This window comes from Aquarana catesbeiana, linkage group LG02 (genome assembly GCF_042186555.1).
Source record: "Aquarana catesbeiana isolate 2022-GZ linkage group LG02, ASM4218655v1, whole genome shotgun sequence".
Lineage (NCBI taxonomy): Eukaryota > Metazoa > Chordata > Amphibia > Anura > Ranidae > Aquarana > Aquarana catesbeiana.
The window spans coordinates 604,750,328-604,776,283 of NC_133325.1; the positions used below are offsets into that span (position 1 = coordinate 604,750,328).

Below are 25,956 nucleotides of genomic sequence, written 5' to 3' on the forward strand. Positions count from 1 at the left end.
GCGGAAAACCGCTAAAAACCGCTATTGCAAAAACGCTGAACAAAGCTGAAAAAAGTTTAAAAAAATCACTGCAAAGATACTGGCGTTTTCATAACGTTATTTTAACAGTCTGTGTGCATGAGGGCTAAACCAAAACCTTTACAGTGTCCCTTTTCAAAAGCAAACGCATTCAGCTGAAAATTGTTTGTTTGTTTGTTCCTTTTTTTTTGTTTAGAGGTGTATGTGCTCTGGCTATTGAAAATACAATTAAAACGTGCAAAGGGCTATGTTAACATAATGCGTGGAAAATGCTTGATCATTACACAGTTGCTTGGTCTGCTGATTTCTCCTCATATTTCTTATTTATATAATATTTTTTTTCTGTTTCAGATAAGGGCCTTCTTTATACTTTTGGTGATGGACGATATGGCAAGCTTGGATTAGGAGAAGAGACTTTCACTAATCAGTTTTTACCTACATTGTGTAGGAATTTTCTGAAGTTCACCGTCCAGTCGGTATAAACAAACGTTTTATGCTTCACCTTTTTTTTTTTTTTTTTTTGGCTAAGTTTTGCTTTGTGTTTAATTGGCATTAAGCTGAACAAGAAAATATAGTGGATCACATCTGAAGCAGATGGTTAACATGGTAATAAAATCATTCTAGCTAGTAGTGGCAAGAATGCACATTGCCTAATTATATTTTCTATTATCATAAAATGCAGCCCATCCAGGGCCAGCCCTACCATGGGACACAGTGGGCCCATGGTCCCAGGTGGCATTTTAGGAGGGGCGGCCTATGGGACTGCTGCGACATGTTACATTCAATGAGTGTGCAGCCCCTGCTACCTATGAGACAGTTTCACACTGAGCACATCGTTCTGCTTGTAAGATCCTCTGAGTGTGCTATCAAACACCAGCCAATGGGATGGGATCTGGGTGTGCCGCTACGTGTATGTGGCCCTGCCCCCTTTCTTAAGCAGCCCAATCATTTGCTGCTGTGTCCTGCCCACCCCCGACATCAAAGAGAGACCAGCTGTCAAAAAATAAGGGTTGATGACGGGGGTGGGCAGGACCTGGGGTTGGTGGGACCCAGCGTGGGTGGGACCCAGCAGCTGTCAAACACCAGCCAATGATTGGGCTGCTTAAGGGGGCGGGGCCACATACACATAGCGGCCCCCCACAGATTCCATCCTATTGGCTGGTGTTTGATAGCTGCTGGGTCCCGCCCACCCCCGACATCATTGATTAATTTTGACAGCTGGTCTCTCTCTGCATGAAGTTAAATTACATGACAGTGTCACACACAGTTTCACAAAGCTCAATATCGGCCTTAGTGTGAAACTCCTATCCTCTTGCGTAAAAGTTATAACTTCTACAAAATCTTCTACAAAATCGGGAATATATTTATGACATTTTTAATCAGATTTTCTGTTAAATTAAATTTTAGTTATATAAAAAAAATGAATGTGGGGGCCTTTTGGTGGGCGTGATTTTTTTTTCTTTGGGGGGGGGGCAGCATTTAATTCTTGGGCCCAGGCAGCACAATGTATTGGGCCGGCCCTGAGCCCATCTAAACTATTTTTTAGTAGCTGATGAGTTATCCCCGCATCACCTAGCTTTAGAAGATGTACTTTTCTGTAAGAACTAGGTGCAGTACTCTTTTGTTACCAGTAAGGTAAGTATCAACTATAAGTTTGTTTTTAAAGGTAAAGTTTGGTTTGATTTCCTCAAGTAACTAAATCCACAAATCAGGGTCACAATAGCAGTAAAATCCTGAGCAAAGGGAGTATGACCATAAGCCGAGGGTGCATAACCTGTGGCCCGCGACCTCAAACCAGGAAATCACATGCGCATGCTCTGTGATGGCTGTTCGGCAAGCCCAGATTACGATCAACAGGTTGCAAACCCGCATCCCAGAGCATCAGAGTTCATTGTGCCGGCGTCAGGCGTGAAGGTAACAGGAGGCCGTGGAGGGAGCAGGAGCTGCATAAGCTAATGTTTCCTCTGTAGCGCTGGCTACTGTCCCAGGCGGAGTGATACCAAGTGCACTTTGCCTGGGACCTTTCTTGCAGCCTGGAGAGTGATGCCAGCAGAAGCTAGAAGAGGAAAAGGTGGTCAGTATATTAAACATCACATACACTGGACTTTTGTAATGGTCGTATTAGCATTTATTAAAAAAAGGTTTATTAGGCTGCTTTCACACTGATCCGCAGTGCGCCTGCTGCTTTTCTGCAGGTTAGGTGCACTGATCCATAGACTTCTATTATATCCTGCAGGTTTGGTGCACTTTCTGAACGTGCACCAGAACTCCTCAGACCCCTTTCACACTGGAGCGCTTTGCAGGCGCTACAGCGCTAAAAATAGCACCTGCAAAGCGCCCTGAAAGAGCTGCAGTCTCTCCAATCTGAAAGCCCAAGGGCTTTCACACTGGAGTGGTGCGCTGGCAGGACGGTAAAAAAAAGTCCTGCTAGCAGCATCTTTGGAGCGGTGTGTATACCGTTCCTCCACCACTCCTGCCCATTGATATCAATGGGGCAGCGTGGCTATACCGCTGGCAAAGCGCTGCTGCAGCAGCGCTTTGCGGGTGGTTTTAACCCTTTTTCGGCCGCTAGCAGGGGTTAAAAGCGCCCCGCTAGCGGCCGAATACCTCCGCAAATACGACTGTAAAGTGCCGCTAAAAATAGCGGAGCTTTACCCCCGCCCCAGTGTGAAAGGGGCCTAAATGTAGAAGTTTTGGTCCACTTTCAGAAAGTGCACCACACCTGAAATATGTAACAGAAGTCTATGGCTCAGTAAGGGCTCATTTACATTTGTGGTTTGGGGGGTGGCAAAACCCCATAGTTCATTGTGGCCCATGACCAGTTACCGAATCACTTAGGTAGCCCTCGCTCTTCATAAGGTTCAGTAAACCTGCCATAAGCAGAGGGAGTACAGGAAGTTGATTTTGAATGAATTATCTTTTATTTATGACACATGTTTATCTTTATTTATGGCACCAAAACTAACCTGGCATTATATGTACTTTTTTTTACCAAACCGTGGTCATTGCATTAATCATTGTTAGGCAGATGTTTCTTTGACAGGTTTTCTTGGAGTAAAATCCGGCCACCCTCTGTAGTGCTGAAACATGCTGCTATTTTTTGTGTGACTCTCCAGCCTAACTAAAGAGATACATTTGTATCTTCGTATCATCTTATCTCCTCTAAGGCGATTCACATGTAGTTCAGTGTGGTGTAATTCAAGCCTGCCCATTTTGAATGGGCTCAAAACACACTGCACTGCACTAAAAGTAGGACATGCACTAATTTTGGATATGTACTACAACCAGATCGCATGGTATTTCTGTACCATGCGATCCGCTGAAGACAAACGCACAGTGCGTCCTGCATTTGGGGTGTCGATAAAATTGACACCAGCTGCTGATCACAACTGCAGTGTGTTTTGAACACAGTGCAGAAAACGCACACGGAATGTTGGTTTCCCACACCTTTTTCCGGTGATACCAGGACCTTATAAATAGATAGGATTGGCCAGATCACAGAGACGATTTTGTACATGTTAGCTACCTTTTTGAGCGACTAAGGATTCTTTCTATGGTCAAAAGCATCAATATCACCACTATAAATGAAAGAGTTGCCTAAGAGTTGTATGGACCAGTGAATTAGGGGAAGGATCTTAGGCTGATTTGTTTGTGGCCACCCTTACATGTAGATACTCTAATATACAAATAAATCTTGTACTTAAATTTAAAGGAGAACTTTACCAGTCCACGATGGAGCTCTCCCTGCTCAGTGATTTTTAAATTATTATTTCTTGGTTTGAGGCAGATCACAGTGACTAATAACTTCTGGCCACTGCCAAGTCCCATAGTATACAAAAAAACAAAGTACAGCGCTAGGAGTATCCAGTATATACTAGACACATATGTGAAAAACAAATAAAATAATTATTGAACATATACATATAACACCATCAAATGTGAAAAGCCAGGCAAAAGCCCTGCTTTAATTGGAGTGTCCAAATAAAAAAACCAGGACAGCAAATGGTGAAAGTCCATAACATGTGAGGTAAAGAAAGGTGTCTTCTTCAAACGGAGGGTAACAGTAGACACTGGGAGGCGCGTGTGCACTCAGATGGGAAGGCGACAGCAGATACCACAGCACATAGATCTCCAATGAGTATAAATGGATACCCTTACTGGATCCGTAGGACGCACATACCGTATAGCAGTGCGTCAAATAGGCATAAGGGGATGATCTCCCGTGATATCCAGCCGGATGGTATCCCACAGGCCACGGTCACCGAAAGGAAGCGATGATCACAGGTGGAAGTCGAACAGCTCCTGCATACGTCCTCCAATTACGGACTGGGAAAATCCAAAGACAGCAGTTCAAAATAGGGCCATGGAAAAAGAAAAAAAGAAGCTCCACATAGTGTAGGTCAAAAAATGGGATTTATTGGATAAAAACCATATAAATAAAAGTGATCACAAAAAGATTAAAAATGGCAATGTGGGAAGCTGAAAATGCTATCCCTACGCGTTTCGACTGAATAGTCTTCAACAGGGGCATGCCTGTATTTTATTTGTTTTTCACATATGTGTCTAGTATATACTGGATACTCCTAGCGCTGCACTTTGGTTTTTTGTATACTTAGTGGACCTGGTTTAATTGTGTGTCAGCTGCTTTGGTCACTTCATTGCATTTATTATTTTATTTGGTTTGGCGCAGCTTTTTCTTTATTTCTAGATAAGTCCCATAGTAAACACTTCCTTGGCCCTTGGTAGTAAAATAATGTAAAGAGCAATTTTTGTGTCGAAAAGTTACCAACTTCTGATTACATTTTTCTGGGGGAGCCATTTCTGTTTTTAAATTATTGGTGCACATACCATTTTTAAAATGGTATGCAACTCATCCCTCTAAGAACCCAAATGGCAAATGTCTCCTTTTTGTTACCCCCTCAGCTCCCTTTATAACCAGGTCATTTTTTCCTATTTAGCACTGCGCTACTTTATCCGGTAATTACGCGGTCATGCAACGCTGTACCCAAACAAAATGCATATATTTTATTTCACACAAATAGAGCTTTATTTTGGTGGTATTTGATCAGCATTGGGTTTTTTATGTTTTACTCTATAAAGAAAAAAGACTGAATATTTTGAAAAAAAACAAACAGTATTTTTTACTTTCTGCTAAAAAACTTATCCAATAAAAAATAAATAAATATCAAAATGTCTTAATAAATGTAGGCTAAAATGTATTCTGCTACATCTTTGGTAAAACAAAAATTCCAATAAGTGTATATTGATTGGTTTGCAAGTAAAAACGTCTACAAACTATGGTACATATACTTGAATTTGTATTAAAAAAAATTATACTACAAATGGCGGTGATCAGCGACTTACAATGGAACTGCGATAATGCAGCGGGAAATCTAACATTAACTGACGCTGGGTGGGAACTACCTGCCACTGACATAACCAGTGACACTAATGCAGTAATCAGTGCTAATACTATACAATGTCACTGTACTACTGTACTAATGCCACTGGCTGGGAAGGGGTTAACATCTCGGGTAATCAAGGGGTTAAATGTGTGCCTAACAATGTGTAATGTGTGCTAATTTTTACTAAAGATCTATTTTGTTTCTTATTCCTGCATTACAGGGTTAAGAAACAAAGAGATTATTTCCTCTGTACAGAGCCTTGTGGGCCTGCTGACAGACTCCCGCTGTGTACAATCACAGCAGGTGTCGGCAAAGGGGGCACACATGCGTGCACCCTAAATTCCTAAACAGCCTGCGACATACCAGTACATTGCTTTGCCTGTATGGGCCTCCCGTCCGCAGTACATTGTGGGCGTGCGGTCCGCAAGTGGTTAGTGAAGTTACACCTGGGCTCAAAACAGTTGGGTTCTTATTTCAACTACATGCATGAGAACTGTCTTGCCTGACAAATCATTTGTAATAGCATGTAGCCAGGCACCTCTGTTACACCATACAGCCAGGTCCTAACAGCACACTGAGGAGGTCCACACTCTGCCCTCTACTCCAGTCTACGTGTTCATTCTTGGCACATGCTAGTGTAGTAGATGCTGATTTTTCTTCCATGCTATTCTTTCCTCTTCCAGTTTTATTGCTGCTGGACAGGGAACTACATAAAGCTGATGTTAAAACTGATTCAGGTGCTTTTACTAGCTGTATGTAAAAATATATAACAAATTATCAGAAGCTTCTGATTCATTGTTTTTCTTTCTCGTACATCACGGGACACAGAGCCTCAGTAATAACTGATGGGTTATAGGGTATCACTAGGTGATTGGACACTGGCACACCCTAACCAGGAAGTTCAACCCCCTATATAATCCCTCCCCTTACAGGGCTACCTCAGTTTTTTTAGCCAGTGTCTTAGGTGTTGGACGTGTAAAGATGTCCTGTGCTGAGCTCCAAAGGGAATATCCTATACTGGGGCAAGCCAGGCGAACCGGATCCATTTCAAAGTGTCCTTTCTAGGCTGAATTGGATGGTACCCGGGCCTCGTGTCTGAAGAAATGAGGTTTTACCTGTAATGCTTCCTCTTTTTAGAGAGCTGGACCCCGCATTTCAGAAAATGGTTTTTCTAGCCTTATTTCTGGCCGGGTGCTTTACAGGCCCAGAACTGTGGATCCCCCTATCCGTAGGGGGCCCCAGTCTCTGAAGGTTTTTTCAAACGGAGCCCACCGTGAGAGGTGAAGATTGGGTCTGTATAACAGAACTCTGCAACTGGATAAGGTAAGGGAGATTCCACAGAATTTTTAAATTCTAGTACATTTCTCCTTTAAAGTAAATGCATGCTATGCCTATTGTCGCCACTGGGGGCTGCCAAGAGCACATACCTTCTCATGCTGACTGTCTCAGTGTTTCCCGCTGCACAAGCTCCTCCAGCCGAACTCCAGGTAGGATGGGGGGCTCTCCTCAGGGATATTCCCCTGCAGGTGGTCTGTAAGGCGGTAGTATACCGCACTATCACCGCCGCCGCCATTGCTAGGTGCAGGCCCCATCACTGCTGGCCTCTCTCCTTCCTCCTCCACCCCCAGCCTGCCTCCACGCTTATCCCGGAGGGTCGGCTCGCGCGGGAAGCGCTCGTTTGTTTGAAAGATGAGGAGGGGGGGCAGAGCATCAGCGCAGCGTCCAGCGTGCTCAGACTCCCACATTGCTGGCTGCAAGGCTATAAGAGGCACAATTTATAGGTGGACACAGCCTTTGGAGGGACACAGAGCTGACGGTTGCATGTAAGGTGGGACACAGGCATTCCCCTAGGCAGCATTTACTGAGGAAACACTAGACTGGGCATTGGTAGCAGGGCTGTTGCTAGACCACATCGCTCAGCAGTCAGTGTTCATTTTTGTGATACCTCCACCTTGTTGCTTTGCACTATGGGTAGAAGAGGTTCAAATACCCCAAGAACCAGAGGCTCTAGGGGATCTCCTACGGGTTCTGAGGGCCCTCTGTCTGCAGCATCCTCCCCCACCTGAGGGGCCAGGGACGGCTAGCCAGGGAGAGCCGTTGGGGTCAGGGGCTACACCTGCTTCTGGCACTTCAGCCCCTGTATATATTACGCAGGAGGTTTTTTCCTCAACCATTAATGGTTTAGAGGAAAGATTAATGGCCGTGATCACATCTTCACTCAGTGGAAGAAAACGCACTAGGCCTTCCTCTGCTACCCAGGACCCTCAGGCTGAGGAGCTCTGGGATAGGGGAGAAGAATCCCTTTCAGAGGATCAGGATGGGACAGATGATTCCTCTTCAGAGGAATCGTGTGGAGAAGGGCCCTCTGCAGCTTCTCAGGATGAGAAAGTCTTAGTGCAGATCCCTGCTGGATTGGTCCGCTCCACATTTAAGTCGCCCGTATCTGAATCAGTTATAGAACCCTCTTCTTCGTTGGGGTCACTGAAGCCTCCTCAAACAGCACATGCTTTTCCTGTTCATAATTTACTTGAAACGCTCCTTTATTCTGAGTGGGATCACCCAGATAAACGTTTTTTTCCACCGAAAAAGTTTTCAACACTTTATCCTATGGAAGAAAAGTTTATTAAGATGTGGGGAATACCGGCCGTTGATGCCGCCATTTCCTCCGTAAGTAAAAGTCTGACTTGTCCTATAGACAATGCTCAGATGCTCAGGGATCCTGTGGATAAAAAGATGGAATCCCTGTTGAAAGATGTTTTCGCCTTAGCAGGTTCAGTGGCTCAACCTGCAGTAGCAGCGATTGGAGTCTGTCAATACTTAAGAGACCATGTTAAGCAGGTCATCAAAGTTTTACCTGAACAGCAGGCCCAGGGGTTGGCTAACCTTCCAGCGGCCTTATGTTTTGCTGTTGATGCCATCAGAGATTCTATCATGCAAACCTCTCGTCTTTCACTTGGGTTTGTGCATATGCGTAGAATCTTATGGTTAAAGAATTGGTCAGCTGAAGCACCATGTAAGAAGCTCCTGGCTGGGTTTCCATTTCGTGGTGCAAGGCTGTTTGGAGAAGACTTGGATAACTACATCCAAAGGATCTCTAGTGGGAAAAGCACTCTTTTACCTGTTAAGAGAAAGAGTAATCATCCCTCTTTCAAATGGACTCTTTCCCCAGCGCCAGGGGCATCAGCCTCCAGGCAGTCGCGACGGCCTCCTCCGTCTGGGTCAAGAAACAAGAGTCAACCCCAGGGACAAAAGAAGTCCTGGGGGAAGAAGTCTACTAGACAAGACACTAAGGCCTCTTTATAAGGGGGCGCCCCCACTCGCTCGAGTGGGGGGAAGACTGCTACAGTTCTCAAAGCTCTGGCAGGAGGACTTCCAGGACAGATGGGTAATCTCCACGGTAACCTTTGGTTACAAACTGGAGTTTCCTCAGATCAAATGTCCCCAGGGATCCAGAGAAAAAGCAGTCGCTCCTTCTACCGTTAGAGCGGCTTTTGCCGCAAGAGGTCATTATGGTGGTTCCCACGAAGGATCAAGAATTGGGCTTCTGTTCCAACCTTTTTACGGTCCAAAAGCCAAATGGGGATGTCAGACCCATTCTGGATCTAAGGGATCTGAATCGATTCCTAAGGGTTCGGTCTTTCCGCATGGAATCAATTCGGACAGTAGTCTCCATCCTGCAGGGAGGAGAATTTCTGGCATCGATAGACATCAGAGATGCATATCTGCATGTGCCCATTTTTCCTGCTCATCAGAAGTTCCTGCGCTTCGAGATAGGAGGGCGTCATTACCAGTTTGTGGCTCTGCCTTTCAGGATAGCCATTGCACCTCGAGTGTTTACAAAGATCTTGGCTCCTCCTCTGGCCAGATTAAGGGCTCAAGGTATAACTGTCATAGCATACCTAGACGACCTGCTCTTGATAGACCGGTCGATAGCCTCTTTGAACGGCAACTTGAGGACCACAGTCAAGTATCTGGAATACCTAGGTTGGATTCTCAACCTAGAAAAATCTTTCCTAAAACCAGTAAGAACACTGGAGTATTTGGGTCTGATCATAGATACAAGCCAGGAGAAAGTATTTCTACCTCATGCAAAGATCACTGCTTTAAGGGAGCTGATTCTGGTAGTCAGGACCAAGAAGGGTCCTTCTGTCCGCCTTTGTATGAGGCTGCTAGGAAAGATGGTGTCTTCATTCGAAGCAGTTCCCTATGCTCAGTTTCAATCAAGACTGCTGCAACACAGTATCCTGTCGACCTGGAACAAGAAGATTCAGGCATTAGACCTTCCAATGCACCTGTCTCATGCGGTGCATCAGAGCCTCAACTGGTGGTTAATACCCGAAAACCTGCAGAAGGGGAAATCCTTTCTACCGGTTACCTGGACGGTGGTAACAACGGATGCCAGTCTTTTGGGTTGGGGAGCAGTTCTGGAACAGTCTGCGGTCCAGGGGGTATGGTCCAAAACCGAGAGGACCTTACCCATCAACATTCTGGAGATCCGTGCGGTATATCTAGCCCTAAGAGTCTGGACTCTCAGGCTACAGGGTTGCCCAGTCAGGATCCAGTCCGACAATGCCACAGCAGTGGCTTATATCAATCATCAGGGAGACACCAGGAGCCAAGCTGCTCAAAGAGAGGTGAACCAGATCTTTGTCTGGGCAGAGAAGCAGGGGCCATGCATATCGGCAGTTTTCATTCCAGGGATAGAGAACTGGCAGGCGGATTATTTAAGTCCCCAGCAGTTACTCCCAGGGGAATGGTCTCTGCATCCCGACGTCTTTTGGGCCATATGCCAAAGATGGGGGGTTCCAGATGTAGATCTCTTTGCATCCAGATTCAACAGAAAGATAGACAGATTTGTAGCAGGGACAAAGGATCCTCTTGCATACGGGACGGATGCGTTGGTGATTCCGTGGCATCGGTTCTCACTGATTTATGCATTCCCGCCTATTCTGCTACTGCCACGACTGCTTCGCAGGATCAGGCAAGAAAGGAAGTCGGTACTTCTGGTAGCTCCCGCCTGGCCCAGGAGGACTTGGTATGCAGAAATAGTAAGGATGACGGTGGATTCTCCGTGGTCCCTACCGTTACGCCCAGACCTGTTGTCTCAGGGTCCGCTATTCCATCCTGCCTACAAACGCTAAATTTGACGGTTTGGCTGTTGAAACCCACATTCTGAAGAGTCGTGGGCTTTCAGGTCCTGCGATATCTACCTTGATCAATGCAAGGAAGCCAACTTCCAGAGTAATTTATCATAGAGTCTGGAAAGCTTATGTATCCTGGTGTGAATCCAGGGGTTGGCATCCCAGAAAATATGTGATAGGTAGAATTCTTGATTTTCTACAATTGGGATTAGAGATGAAGCTGGCCTTGAGTACCATCAAGGGCCAGGTCTCGGCCTTATCGGTATTATTTCAACGGCCACTTGCTATACATTCTTTGGTCCGAAACTTAATGCAGGGGGTGACGCGTCTTAACCCTCCAGTTAAGGCGCCCCTAAACCCCTGGGACTTAAATTTGGTTCTGTCTGTTTTACAGAAACAGCCTTTTGAACCAATATGTCAAATTCCTTTGGTCTTGTTGACGAGAAAGTTAATTTTTCTGGTAGCCATTTCTTCTGCTAGAAGAGTATAAGAATTGGCAGCTCTTTCCTGTAAGGAGCCTTATTTGATTGTACACAAGGATAGAGTGGTATTGCGCCCTCATCCTAGTTTTTTACCGAAGGTGGTTTCAGATTTTCATCTAAACCAAGATATTGTTCTGCCTTCCTTTTTTCCCAGATCCCTGTTCTTCGGAAGAAAGGTCACTACATTCTTTGGATGTAGTAAGAGCAGTCAAGGCCTATCTGGAAGAAACTGCTCAAATTCGCAAGACGGATGTTCTGTTCGTGCTGCCAGAGGGTCTCAATAGAGGACAGGCAGCGTCAAAAGCTACCATTTCTAAATGGATTTGACAAATGACTATTCAGGCTTACAGTTTGAAACGGAAGATTCCTCTGTTTCAGATTAAGGCACATTCCACAAGGGCTATTGGTGCTTCTTGGGCAGTGCATCACCGGGCCTCTATGGCTCAAATCTGCAAGGCTGCAACCTGGTCTTCAGTCCATACATTCACCAGATTTTATCGGTGAGAAGGCATGAGGAGATCGCCTTTGGGCGTAGTGTGCTGCAGGCAGCGGTACAGGGTCCTCAGGTCTGATTGCACCCTACTTGGTCGTGGTTCCACTCCCCTCAGTTAGCATTGCTCTGGGACATCCCATCAGTTATTACTGAGGCTCTGTGTCCCGTGATGTACGAGAAAGAAAATAGGATTTTTTTTTTTTAACAATATGTTTATTGAATTTTTCACAGGGTATTAGTACAGACGGTTGATGTAATAGCAAGGTTACATAGTTTAGTACATAGTGCAGTAACCAGTGTCATTCTGTCACAAATGTATATAGCGAATACATAGTCATTAAAGTTGAAGTTTGATGAGTGGAGGCACCATCTCCAATCCCCGGCGCCCCATCTGGGTACTTACTGTGCCATGAGACTAGAGGCAGCGCCCCCAATCATCCACTTGTCAGAGCTAGGTAACTTGTAGAACCAATAACATTCTAAGTACGTAAAACTAAAAAACTGAAGAGCAAAGGCAACTTGTGGGCCTACTTGTTATGAGTATAGTACACGTTTGCAAGACCCATCCTGAGTAGTAACTGAGAGAAGTGCCCCTAAGCGGAGCGGTGCATGGGTGTGGGGGTTCCTACTTTCTGCGCATGTTAGATGTGCGGGGTTGTAGCAATCTACGGGGGTGAAGATGAATAACATTAAATATGTCACAACGTAAAAGAAAAAGACAATCAGGGTAGTGTTGCACTCCTCTGGTCGGTGATCCAGGGTTCCCAGTTGAGACGAAACGTTGCGGTATACATGTTGGCCTTAGCAAAGGAGAATTCCATTAGGAAGTGGTTGTTTAGTAGAGCGATGAGTTCCGGTCCAGAGGGGGCTTGTGAGGCTTTCCATTTTTTCATTAGAGCTAATCGGGCTGCAATGAGTATATGTGTCGCCAGGACTCTGACATTCTTGGGCCAGTTGGGGATGTTAAGACCCAGGAGGAGGTCCAGTGGAGATAACGGCAAAGGGATTTTGCAGAGCTGTGAGATGAGGTCAGAGACCTCCTTCCAATACTGGTGGATGTTAGGACAGTCCCACCATATGTGTCGCAGGGTACCTTTGCCTGAGCAATTTCTCCAGCATTGAGAGGAGGTAGCCGGGTAAATATTTGCCAATCTGGCTGGGGTGTAGTACCACTTGTGGAATAGTTTTTGTGTCGATTCCCAATGAGATATGCATTTTGAGGCTTGAAGAGGGATGGTCAGGGCTTTGTGCCACAATGGGGGCTTTGGTGGCGAGCTTGTGAATTTCGACCAAAATGTGATGGATGAAGAGGTGTGATCTTCGGAGAGCGTTGTTAACAACTTGTAAATCCATGCAATGCCTTTAACTGCTGGGTTAGGGTTATTGTAAAAATTCAGGATGTCAGTCATTTGGGATTCACATGCTGTGAGATCAAGTTTAGCGATGATAGAGCGGAGCCTCATATACAAAAAGATGTATTAGCAGGGAGGTCAAAAGTTTGTTGTAGATGTGGGAACAGGTGGGGTCCAGATGTGGAAATGAATTGTCCCAAGTTGGTAAGTCCTTTTTGTGTCCATACTCGAAGGGATAAATTAGGAGAGATCAACTCTAGTGCTTGGAGGTTTATTTTAGAAAGGATAGTTTTGGGTATGCCCTTGGATTTTTTTGCAGTGGCTGACCACACTCGCATGGCTGCGGTTACCGTAAGTAGGAAGTGTCGATGTGGTTGCAAGTTGAGTAGCGCAGCCATTAGTGTGTGTTGTGGGTTCGCGTTGAGGGCCATGGTTTCGATTTGTGTCCAAGTCTTGGTCGAGGTGGGCGCCCACCATTCCCGTAGTTGATCCAGTATAACTGCTTTGTAGTATGCGTGGACGTTGGGGGGCTCCCATTCCTCCATTTTGTACAGGAGACAAGAGGATGTCTTTTTTGAGTCTGGGATGTTTATGTTGCCAAATATGTGTATTGAGTATACTTTGTATCTGCGCCAGTTGCTGGGGTAGTATAGGTATTGGGATCGTGCGAAACATATACAAAATATGTGGCAGTAATATATTTTGACTTGAGCTATTCTACCAGCCCAAGAGACAGTATAGTTACACATATCTTTGGAGATGCGCAAAAGTTTTTCCTGTAGGCAGCATAGTTTAGTTGAAGCATAGATTTACTGGGGAAGGTTAGTTGAATACCCAGGTATGGGAGCGAGGAGTTTTTAGCCCAAGTGAAAGGAGTAGTTGTCGAGATATGATGTGAAGTTTGAGGGTCTATCCCTATGTTCAGCATAGTGGATTTGCTGTGATTTATTTTATATAGAGCGATTGAACTAAATTTTTCCAATGTTTTTTGGATATTGGGAAGGGAATATCTGGGATTTGTGAGTGTAATAACATTGTCCGCGTATAGACCAATTTTATGTTCAACAGCCCCCACAGTGATGCCCGATATTGCTGGTGTGGATCTAATGGCTTGTGCGAGTGGTTCCATCACCATGGCAAAAATCTACGGGAAAGTGGGCACCCCTGCCCAGTGCCATTAGTGATGAGAAATGGGTCTGATATTATGCCTGAGGTCCATACTCGGGCGCTGGGGGAGGAGTAAAGGTTGAGTATAGCCTGGAGGATATTTCCTGTCAGTCCGAACTTGAGCATGACCTTCTCCATGTATTTCCAGTGCACCCTGTCAAATGCCTTCTCTGCATCCAGTGAGAGGAAGAGAGAAGGCGTTTGACTGTGCTCCACCCATTGGATCAAGTCAATAAGGCGTCTGGTACCATCGGAGGCCTGCCTGCCAGGCACGAATCCAACCTGGTCCGGGTGTATGATGAGGGGGGTGACTTTGGATAATCGTTGGGCTAGTATTTTTGCATATATTTTGGTATCAGTATTCAAGAGTGAGATCGGTTGGTAATTGGCTGGGTTATCAGGAGATTTGCCTGGTTTGGGTATGGTGACAATGAGGGCTTTTTGGGGATTTTGTTTGTATGAATATACTGGTTAAAGGTAGTGCATAAGTGCGGGGTGATCACGTCCGAAAAGTGTTTGTAATATTCGTTCGGGAATCCATCCGGTCCCGGGGCTTTGTGTAGGGGGTAATCGTTTGATGGCCATGCGGATTTCCTCGGGGGAGAAAGGCACAGAAATGGAGTCTAGTTGCTCAGTGGATATTGAGGGAAGGTGAATAGAGGAGAGAAACTCGTCTATGTCTGCTAATTTTGGCTTGGTTTCTTGATTTAGGTCATTGAGATTGTAAAGTTTGGCGTAAAAGGTACTGAATTCGTTTGCTATATCTAGAGGATTATGAACTTTTTTACCTTGGGAGTTGGATAAGTATTGTAACTTATTATTGGCCCGGTGTTTTTGTAGTTGCTTGGCCAGGAACGCACCTGACTTGTTGGCTGAGGAGTAATATTGTAGCCTAAGACGTTTAACGTAATAATCAAATCTTTTGTGGAGGTGTTCGCTAAGGTCGTATCTTAGGTTTTTGAGGTCTAGGGACAATTTGGTAGATGGATTTTGTTTATTGGCATATTCTAAAGCCTTGATCTGTTTTAGTAGGGTTTCTGTGATGGCCATTTGTTGTTTTTTAGTTTGTGCTCCGTATTTAATGAGGAGGCCCCGTGAGAAAGCTTTATGCGCATGCCAAACCATAGATTGGTCAGCAGTAGAATGTACATTGATATCAAAGTAGGACTTAATCTCGGATCGAAGCTCATTTTCAAAGGATGGGTTGGTGAGGAGAGATGTGTTTAGTCTCCAAATATTATGACTTGCAGTCTTTTTGCAATTGAATAACGGGATGGATATGGGTGCGTGATCCGACCACGTGATTGTACCTATGCGTGCTTTAGTGATTGATTGGAGGAGAAATTTATCTGTGAGGAACATGTCGATCCGAGAGTAAGACGCTGGGGGCTGGAGAAGAAGGTGTAATCTTGCTCTGTGTCATGGGTACATCTCCACGGGTCATAAAGATCTTCTTTATGTAGAAGGGAGGACAAGGCAGAGGGCCTACGTTTAGTTGGGTTGGATGTGTCTAGGGTTGTGTCAATGATTTCATTAAAGTCTCCACACAGTATAACTGGATCAGATCTATACGATGTCAGTTTGGAGATCAGTGTGTTAAAAAATTTCTTTTGGCCAGTGTTAGGGGCGTATAGATTCACTAGAGTGAGGCGTTGCAATCGTTGCAGAGAGAATCAGGTACCTGCCGTCTTCATCAGCTTCACAGTGGTGTAACTGAAAGCAGACAGAGGAACTAATCGCAATCATTGCTCCCCTTTTTTTGGTGGGGGCACTGGCAAAAAAGCAGTGTGGGTATCGCTTATGCGAGCATTTTGGGGAGTTATCTTTAGCAAAATGCGTTTCTTGTACGCAAAACACGTCAGCGTGATGGTACAGTGCCTCTTTCCAGAGGAGGTTGCGTTTGAATGGGGAATTCAGTCCCTTTACATTTAAGGAGGTGATTTTGAAGGCCAAGATAGTGGGAGATGACCCGGGTTGGGAATGAAAGGAGCGAGATTCCACACCTCTTCTGTTCGCCCTGAGTAAATATGAATCAAACAATAGAGTAGGTATCTATACAGAACATGGCTGTTATATACAAAAGTCGTACAAGAGACACCCGTTGCAGTTACACAGGACTGTCAAATATGTTATAATGCGGAAGTAGGTCAAATGGTAAATAGGTTATACGTTCAGTATGAACGCGTGAACACTGTTAGGAGAACCAAAAAGAAAGAATAAGAATAAAAAGAGAAAAGCAATATATATCTCTGTAGGAACAAAAAGTAAGTAAAACAATTATAACAGTGTGCTTAGCACACTATAACCTTAGGGAGTGGATGTATTTCAGTGACTGCGCCCATCAGGGATCCTAGTGGTGCGGAGGACCGAGGGCCTGCTTGTTATGGACCTCGCCTGGATCGTGTATCCCGGTCCTTGCAGACGGAGGACATGAGTAGGAGCCCCTGTATTCTTTTTGGTTGGCAGATACGGGCAGAAATCCCCAATTGGTCAGCTTTTTATATCCATCTTTGGGAGTAAGGATGGGAATTATCTGTTGCTGGTATGTGACCAGTAGCTTGGTAGGGAAACCCCATCTATATGTAATTTTCTTCTGTAACACAGAGGTTACAGGGGTGAACGCTCTTCTCATCTCCATCGTGGCCTTGTAGAGGTCACTAAACATGAGGACATTTGTGTAAGGTGCTGGCAGCGGTTTAATGGTTTTTGCAATTTGTAGAATCTGCTCCTTAACTTGAAAGTAATGCACTCTTGCTAGTATGTCCCTGGGTGTGTCAGGGGGGAGGTGTGCGATTCTGTGCACTCTATCAATCGTGATGTCTCGTGCGTTTAGGTGAGGTAGTAAGCTGGAGAACATCTCTCGCAGGTAGGGCGTGATTTCATTCGGTTTAACAGATTCGGAGACACCTCTGAATTTAATATTGTTCCTTCTGGAACGGTCTTCCAAATCTGCTAATTTCAGCTTCATATGGTGTATTTCAGACGCATGATGTTCATGTGCGTCTAGGTTGCAGTTCTCTGTGTAGGTCTCTCTGCAGGGTAAGGAGCATGGCTTTCAGCATTGTTTCTGTCACAGGGCTGTCAGAGACAGGGATGGTTGCCAGAGCTGGGGTGTGTGCTGTGTCAAGATCTCTGTCAGCCCATTGATGTTTTTTGTGCTGTGGCTCCTTGCTGGGGGAGATGGCTGGGGAGGAGGCCAGTCTCTTACCTCTATCCGTGCCAGGTTGTGAAGAGGAGACATTGGGCAATGGAAGGGTGTCCATGTCCTCCCTGTGTGAGTGATTAAGTGACTGGGAGAGGAGATCGTCATGAAGAGAAGCTGCCAGCTGTGTCTCAGCGTGTGCAGCGCAGGACGCTTCTGAGGTGAAGCTCCCGGTGCCGGCGCCATCTTGGGCCTCGTTCATAGCTGCAGGGGGATAGTAGTCCGTGAGGCGGCGAGGTGCTGGCGGCTTATTCCGCCTTCTAGACATGCCCAGGGTGGTCCTGCCGTCTTCCCCCCTCCGTGTGACCGGAACGGGGGTCGGATCGTAGCGAAGAGTGGCTTTAGATCCCGTCAGCGGCGCGGAGCTCAGGGTTTAAGCATCCATCATGGTCCGTGTCAGGCCACGCCCCCCCGAAAATAGGATTTTTAATAACAGCTTACCTGTAAAATCCTTTTCTTTTGATGTACATCACGGGACACAGAGGTCCCGCCCCTCTTCTAGTACACATATATTGCTTTGCTACAAAACTGAGGTATCCCTGTAAGGGGAGGGATTATATAGGGGGTTGAACTTCCTGGTTAGGGTGTGCCAGTGTCCAATCACCTAGTGATACCCTATAACCCATCAGTTATTACTAGGGCTCTGTGTCCCGTGATGTACATCAAAAGAAAAGGATTTTACAGGTAAGCTGTTATTAAAAATCCTATTTTTGAACTTCACGTTTTTTTAGACATGCTCAACTGTGATATTAAGAGGAAGAGTAGTAGTACTAGTACAGGAACTCACATTTAGGTGCCAGGGGAAAGACCTGAACATGTTTTAACAGAACAGTTGGAATTAGGAAAAAAATCCAATAGTCCATATTTTCTAAGCAAAGGGACAATTTATTGTCCTTCAGGCTTTAGAGGGCCGGACTGTGGCTAATGAGTGTGGAAAATTCCCTGGCATCATTGCCCCATCACTGGTTTTAATTGGAGAAATAGTGCCCCATTGATGGTGTCAGTAGGGGGAATGGTGCCCCATCATTGGTTTCAGTTGGTGGAATAGTGCCCCAAGGGCCATATAAAGGCAAACAAAGGGCTACATAGAGCCCCCAGGCCGCAGTTTGGAAACCACTGGTTTAGATAGTGGTTAGTAGATTTTGCATTTATCTTTTCCCATACTGTATTCTGACTGGTCAGTTTGTTCCAAGTTCTTGCTAGTAATCATTAAATGTAAATTTATATATAAGCCAGTGGACTAAAAGAAATATTTAGTAACCCAAATGAGTATCATATGTTCACAATTTCATCAGTATTGCACAATTTCGATCAGTTACAGAAACTATTTGGATGCACTCTGGGGTTTACTGTACATTCTTATTGTGTTCTCTATTTACAGTATTTTTAGTAGATTGTATGAAACTAATATTTTTAAAGGACGCTTATACTAAGAGTAATATGTAGATGACCATTGCTAACCTCTGCTTCTGAAAATGCTGCTAGCCTGGCTGTTATGCTGCTTCAGTAGCATTAGTGCTTTGACTCACTGACTTTAAAGAAGTATGAAGTATTTTTCTATGTGTGAACTTACACTTCAAATGGGTGCACATATTGCAATTTGGTACCCTCCGTTGTCATGGGATTTGTCACAAATATTTCAGAAGCTAATGACGTATCAGTACACCAGTGTGGAAATGTCCATAACTGTAACAATCTGCTCAAATTGTGTAGCAAGGAAATTCGCTAAAGATTTGTGTCTGACAAGTGTGTTTTTACCAATATGTTTTATGATTTGTTATGTTGCCTTTTTGCTTTGAGCAGATAGCAGAACAACATTAAATATAAAGCTTTCCCTGGATTGTGCTTTTGGTACTAATCCAGAGATAAAGTCCATGCTGTAGATCCATCTGTGCACATAATTTCCCAATCTGTCTCTCAAGGGTATGCAGTCTTGTACTGAGTCATAGTTCATATGTTAGGATACATTTTTAAGATCTCTGTAAACAGACTAGGGTTATGTAGGATGCATTGTCTCTATAACCCTTTCCTGTTTATTATCCATTTAGGTGGACAGTCATTGTTCTTTTATACATCTGATGACTCTGGGTGTACGTATAAGACAAAATTGTGCTGATTTGTATGCCTTCCCATTCACTGGCGAGAGTTTACGGAATAGAGATCCTGCTTGGATGATGTATTATGTTTTGTTAAGTCAGTCCGCATCACATTTTTGCATTTCTGCTTATACAGTATGTTTGTATGTGTGTGTGTGCCCTTGTCTACATTCTTTTGAATAGTCAAGATCCAATTGACCTTGACTACTCAACTCTTCTTATTAGAGAGGATAGGGACTTTAATTCACACAGTCACACTCCGCGCATTTCATTGGACAGACTAGTATGGACTGCAAAATCTTGTCCAATGTTTAATCTAACGGCTCTACTTTAAAGTCAACCTACATTTAAAAAAAAAAAAAAAATTGATATGTTAAAGGAAGCATTTTAGAATGTTTATTGTGACTAAGCAGTGCACCAAAAATGTACCTTTTTGTCTTAAAGAGAAACTGCAGTCTGCTCACATAATTTGAAATAAAAACATCTTTGCCATTCTGAAGCTTCTCCCCCCCCCCCCCCCCCCCAAGCACTGCATATTATTTTATATATACTGTGATTCTGTACTTGCCAAATATGCTGCAGAAATCTCTATCCACTGAGTCTGGCTGCAACCATTTTAACTGTGGGCAGCTGAGGCTGCTGCCTGTTCACTTCCTGGATTTACACAGACACACAAGGACACAACTCCAACCCTGCAGCTCTCATTGGCCCTCTTATGACTCATCCCCCCCTTCCTTCCTGGCAAACTCTCACAAAAGTGAGAGAGAGCTGTGCCTGCTGTCATAAGCCTAGGTTTTTTTTACTAGACAAGAAACAGGAAGTGGGCTGTATAAGGTATTTACTGGCAGACAATGTTTTACTATCCAAAGTTAAAACAACAAGGGCAAAAGATTTAATAGATGGAAAGTTGAAAAATGACTGAAGTTCTGCTTTAAATTCCCCTTGCAAATAATCAATGCGTTTTCCGGCATGTGATTGTGTCCAGGCACTCCTGTGCCTACAGCCTCATAGCTGTATATATCTGCTGAATGAGATCTAATGCTGTCACCGCTGTGCAGCTCACTGTTGTCCTTGCTGGAGGCTCTGACATGAGAAAGCAAAGCCCTGCCTCTACCAAGATAGCTGCCTCCACACAGAGGCACAATGCAGAACAAAACAAGATAAGTAGGTAATGGCTGCAGGGAGACCACAGGCAACACTTATGGCTAGTCTGTTGCAATTTGCTGGCCAGGTCAGTTTCTCTTGAAAATGAAATTCCAGTTAATCTTTTTTTTATAAATTTTGAAGAAAGTTAACCACTTAACCCTGGGTGGGCATCATATTACGTCCACCAGTTAAAGTGGTTATACTAGGACGATGCCTGAAGTGATTTGAGTGGCTATACAGCTGCTGCTTGACTTCTACGGGTGGGGGCAGGGGTGTCCCCCCCTTGCCACCTTTACCGGGCTTTCCCATCCTATCTGGGAGCCCAGTAATGATGCAACCATTACAATCGGCTTCCCTGGACACAGTGAGAGGAACTGATGATGTTCCTCTCTTACTGTGTGATATCAGAAACCAGAAGCGACAAGCATTTTGTAACTTCTGGTTTCAGTTTGGTGTAAACAAGCCATTACCAGCTTGTGAAAGCATCTGATCAAACCGATCTTGGTTTTATAAGATGCTGTGGAGGCCAGAGGAGAGATCTGGGGTCTAACAGACCCCAGGACTCTCCAAAAAGAGAACATGTCATGACCCATGTTGTTCATCCCTTTATGATAGCGATATCAGTAGATAAAGAATATAAAGGTACGTTGTTTAAAAAATAAATGTAAATAAAATGTAAAGTGCCCCTGTCCCCCCTGAGTTCATGCGCAAAGATGAATGCTCACGTCGGTCATGCACACATATGCACACATATGTAAACAGCGATCACATCCCCATCACCATGAACGTCAGAGCAAGGGCAATAATTCTAGGGCCAGACCTCCTCTGTAGCTCTAATTTGGAAACCTGTAAATGCTTTTAAAATGTCACCTATAGGTTTGATGTACCATAGTTTGTCACCATTCCACGGATGTGTGCAATTTTAAAGAGACATGTTTGGCATCCATTTACTCAGTGTAATATAATCCTTTATATTTTACCAAACAGTTGGTGATTATATTGTGTTTGTATTCACTTAAAATCATTAAAGTGTATTTTTTCCCAAAAATGTGCATAACATAACTGTAACATCCACCATTGTGTCCTCTAGGGCCTTTGCAGATTTCTATTCATGCTACTGTCATTTTCAAGTCTCATTGTACTCAGCTGAAAAGAACTGGTACTTTGAAATGACAGTTCCTAATCCTGATTTGAAATGCTTTTGGTCTATCGTGAGTGACCGACCTGGCGAAAAAAAAGATTCTTTGTCAACTGCGAGTTCAAATGATTTATTTCGGTATAGGATAGACTTTCTTTAACTATGCCTCCCATGTAGCTAAAATTGAAGCTGGGTACACATGCATTGGAATTAAGCTGATTCAGCAGGGAGTGGCCAGATTTCGATCTGTGTGTAGCCCTCTCAGCAAAATCCAATTGTTAGACCAGCTTCTGTCGTACTGTCCTGCTGGAAAACCAGCATTTGATCAGCCGCTGCAGTGCTGATCAGTATAGTCTGACAAGAGGGAGACTTCCCACTGTCAGGAAGCAATAGCACAGTGGGGGAGATCCCTGCATCCACATCGCTTGTGTAGATGCAGGAATCTGTGAGTGTTTTTTTTTTTTTTTTTTTTTTTTGTTCATCTAACTGGTTGAATGAAAAAAACTCTGTGTGTACCGAGCCTAAAGTGGTTGTAAAGGACATAGAGTGGATAGGGTTGAGCAGCATTTTTTTTTTTTTTCGAGGTTGTAAATCCTTACTCGTACCCAGTGAAATAACTAGCCTCAGGTAATAAACACATGTAACAAATCCTTCTACATAAGTTGTATAAGTTGTAACTGTCTATATGCAGTCTTCTCTACGTCCATTCAAAGTGCTGAGTTATAAAGCTTGTCTGAGAGTTCAGATAATAAAGGGGCAGAGTTCTGAAATCACAGACTTCTTCAGAGTTCTGTGAGCTGATTGGAGGGAAGAGACTACCCCCCCTTCCACACAGAACACAGGAACAGAGCTGAGGTTGTCAATCAGCTGGAGCTCCCTCTCCTGTCACCATTTTTATCTTAATGTCTGGAAAAGTTTTTAGAAGTGGTTTGTGCTGATAGCAGAGGAATGAAGCAGCAGAAATGACACTTAGGGGTTGATTTACTAAAGGCAAATCCACTCTGCACTACAAGTATACTTGGAAGTGCAGTCGCTGTAAATCTGAGGGTAAGATCTGAAATGAGGGGAAGCTCTGCTGATTTTATCATCCAATCATGTGCAAGCTAAAATGCTGTTTTTTATTTTCCTTGCATGCCCCCCCCCCAATCTACAGCGACTGCACTTCCAAGTGTACTTGCAGTACAAAGTTGATTTGCCTTTAGTAAATAAACCCCTTAGTGTTCTTAAATGAGACAAGTGCACACTATAGCGGGATATGCTTTGTTCATATTTCATGTCTGTGGTTTACAACCACTTTTAGATTGGCAGTTGAGGAATGTGAATTGTTGCACATGACATCCTATTTTGGCACATCGCTTGTCAAAGAAACTATTATGTTTATAGAAGGGTCAACTCATTTTCTTTACCATTGTGAAACTTGGGATCTTTACCACAATTCCCACACTGGTCACATTTTACTTTTAGTTTTTTTCATCTGCACTATATGTACTGTTATTTGAAAACTCTATTTTATTTTATTTATTTTTTTATGGATGTAAAAGGTATACAGAACAGAAAAAGGTAAAAATCCACAATATCTCACAATCAAGTCCAGAATTTTACAAAGCTTCCCCGACAAGGATAAACTAAGCAGGTTCCCATGTGGTTGATCCAACTCCGCTTTCAAAGAATACAGCAGGAAACATAACAATCAGAATAGCACATGGCAATTGCAGTATTTCTCAGGAGAAATAAGTAATTAACTATTTTTTGATGTGTTTAAAAAACAGGTTTATGTGCTCCAAACATTTGGTTCACCAACAATAGTTTATTTGGCCATTGTAACTATACAAGGCTCTGAAAGTAAGTCAGGAGGATCTTGTGGATTTATGCCTTTCATTATTTGTGTCTACAGATCTATGATATCTTTTGGAAAACTATAATTGAAAAAAGAAGGCCAAGTAGATAAATGTACATTCACACAAAAGTACACTTAAATAGTTATTTAAAGGGTTAGTCCACATAAAACTGATATTAGTGGGATCTCAGAACTTGAGTTCCTGGGGCTGTACGAATTCCCTGGCTACTATGCAGGGTTCTCATTTTCATGTCTGGATTTTTTCATAGTATAGAGAATGTAAGCAGAAGTGTTGAAACATGCAAATTCGGCAGAAATGGCCAAAGCTCACAGATGGACAGAAGCAGAGTGAAGAATTACAACCGTAATAAAAATATTGAGTCAGGCAGGTCTGTAACTAAAATATCACTTTTAAGGTTATGTTAAAGTGGTCGAGAATGTTGCATGATGAGGCTTTTGGTGCAGTAAATGCTTTCCCATTGGCCAGTGGTACAGACTTGATTTTCTGTTTAGCTTTGCTGATAAAGCAGAACTAAATAGAGTTAAAGTGGTTGTAAAGGCAGAAGGTTTTTTATCTTAATGCCTTCTATGCATTAAAATAAAAAACCTTCTGTGTGCAGCAGCCCTCCTAATACTTACCGGAGCCCCATCTCGATCCAGCGATGTGCACAAGTGCCTCGGCCATCCGGGATTTTCCCTTCTGATTGGCTGAGACACAGCAGTAGCGCCATTGGCTCCTGTCAATTGGCTGCTGTCAAAGTCAGTTAACCAATGAGGAGAGAGGGGGGCGGCCCACGGCTCTGTGTCTGAATGGACACACAGAGCTGCAGCTCAGCTCGGGTGCCCCCATAGCACGCTGCTTGCTGTGGGGGCATTCAACAGGAGGGAGGGGCCAGGAGCACAGAAGAGGGACCCAAGAAGAAGAAGATCCAGACTGCTCTGGGCAAAACCATTACACAGGGCAGATAAGTATAACATGTTTGTTATGGTTAAAGAAAAAAGAAAATGAGGGCATGCATGTAGGTGGAAGGGGTTGTTGTCTGAAACCTGTTTGTTCACTGCCAGACAGTAAGATCTATTGTTATTTGGCTATCTATAAAGGTATAAAACACCAATGAAAAATTGTGCATACTTCTACAGCCTTATTGCAAATATCTGATGAATTAAAGTTCTTTTTTTGCCCACTTTTTGTTCAAAGGGACACATGGATAAAGGGAGTTTAACAAGGAAGGCTGCAGAAGTATACATTTCTATTGTTAAAGTACCAAAATAAAATTAAGTTAAAGGATGTGTTTAAAATGATTTTAAAATGGTAGCCCATGGGACATTGGCTACATGGAGTTTGTACATTCTTCATTTGTTTGTGCGAGCATCCTTCTAGTGTTTTGATTTCTTTCCAGGCAACCTACTAGTAGTTTTAATTGGGTGTCACATAAATCAGTCCTAATGTTTTTATGATTGTAATAGAGACATTAGACTGTAAACTTCTTTAGGGCATAGACTGATGTGAATGGTTTAGTGTGCTCCATAAAGCACTAAGGATCAGGTCTACACTATATAAATGAGCAGAGCATATAAATTACCAATATTGTTTTAAACCATATTGTGTTTTCCTTTGCAGGTGGCATGTGGTGGTTGTCATATGCTTGTCTTTGCTACACCCAGGCCTAAAGAATCTGAAATTGTCATTGTTGATGAGCTAAAAGAAAATTATTTAATGGTAAATGGAGGTACTAACAGATCTACAACATTGCAGAGATCTCCCTCCGCACGTGTTAGACGAAGAGAAAAGGTATATTATCATTCAAGTGATTTTATATTTCTCACATACAGTATATAGCCATCATTTTGTGGATACCTGACCTTCACTTCTTCACTATTACACTATATGGTACTGTATGTGGATACCTGTGGTGGGGGTGGAGCACAGCACGCACATAGATCAGGAGGGGTTTAGGACTATTGGCTGAAGGGGTTCTATATTAGAATGTTCAGCAAGCAATTGAATTTTCAAATGGGTAGGTCTACAGGACCGCAATTACAGGCACAGCATGAGACAGGTAGCAAGGTGATAGGGGTGTAATATGGCATAGCAAAAAATAAGTCCAGAATCACAGTGAATAGGGATCTGTAGTACAGGAAAGGTAAATCCACCTGGGTCAAAAGGCAGCGAAATGGCAAAGCAAGGAAATAAGTCCAGGGGGCACAGGACAGCAATCTGAGGTGCAGCATGGGTTAATCCAGCAAGGTTACAAGGCAGTGATCTGGTACAATAAGGAGATAAGTCTAATGTTGGATTTTCCGATGGAAAATGTGCGATCGGAGCGTGTTGTCGGAAATTCCGACCGTGTGTGGGCTCCATCGGACTTTTTCCATCGGATTTTCCGACACACAAAGTTTGAGAGCAGGCTATAAAATTTTCCGACAACAAAATCCGTTGTCGGCATTTCCGATCGTGTGTACACAAATCCGACGCACA

The 25,956-nt window shown here is 43.8% G+C and overlaps 1 protein-coding gene across 1 annotated transcript in view; it reads left to right on the forward strand.

Moving 5' to 3' along the window:
• RPGR (retinitis pigmentosa GTPase regulator) overlaps nucleotides 1-25,956 on the forward strand; it is a 196,397-nt gene that overhangs the window by 97,067 nt on the left and 73,374 nt on the right. The window contains exons 9-10 of the mRNA XM_073616341.1: nucleotides 370-494; nucleotides 25,099-25,269. Of these exons, the coding sequence (XP_073472442.1) occupies nucleotides 370-494; nucleotides 25,099-25,269 (296 nt within the window). The remainder of the gene's footprint in view (nucleotides 1-369; nucleotides 495-25,098; nucleotides 25,270-25,956) is intronic.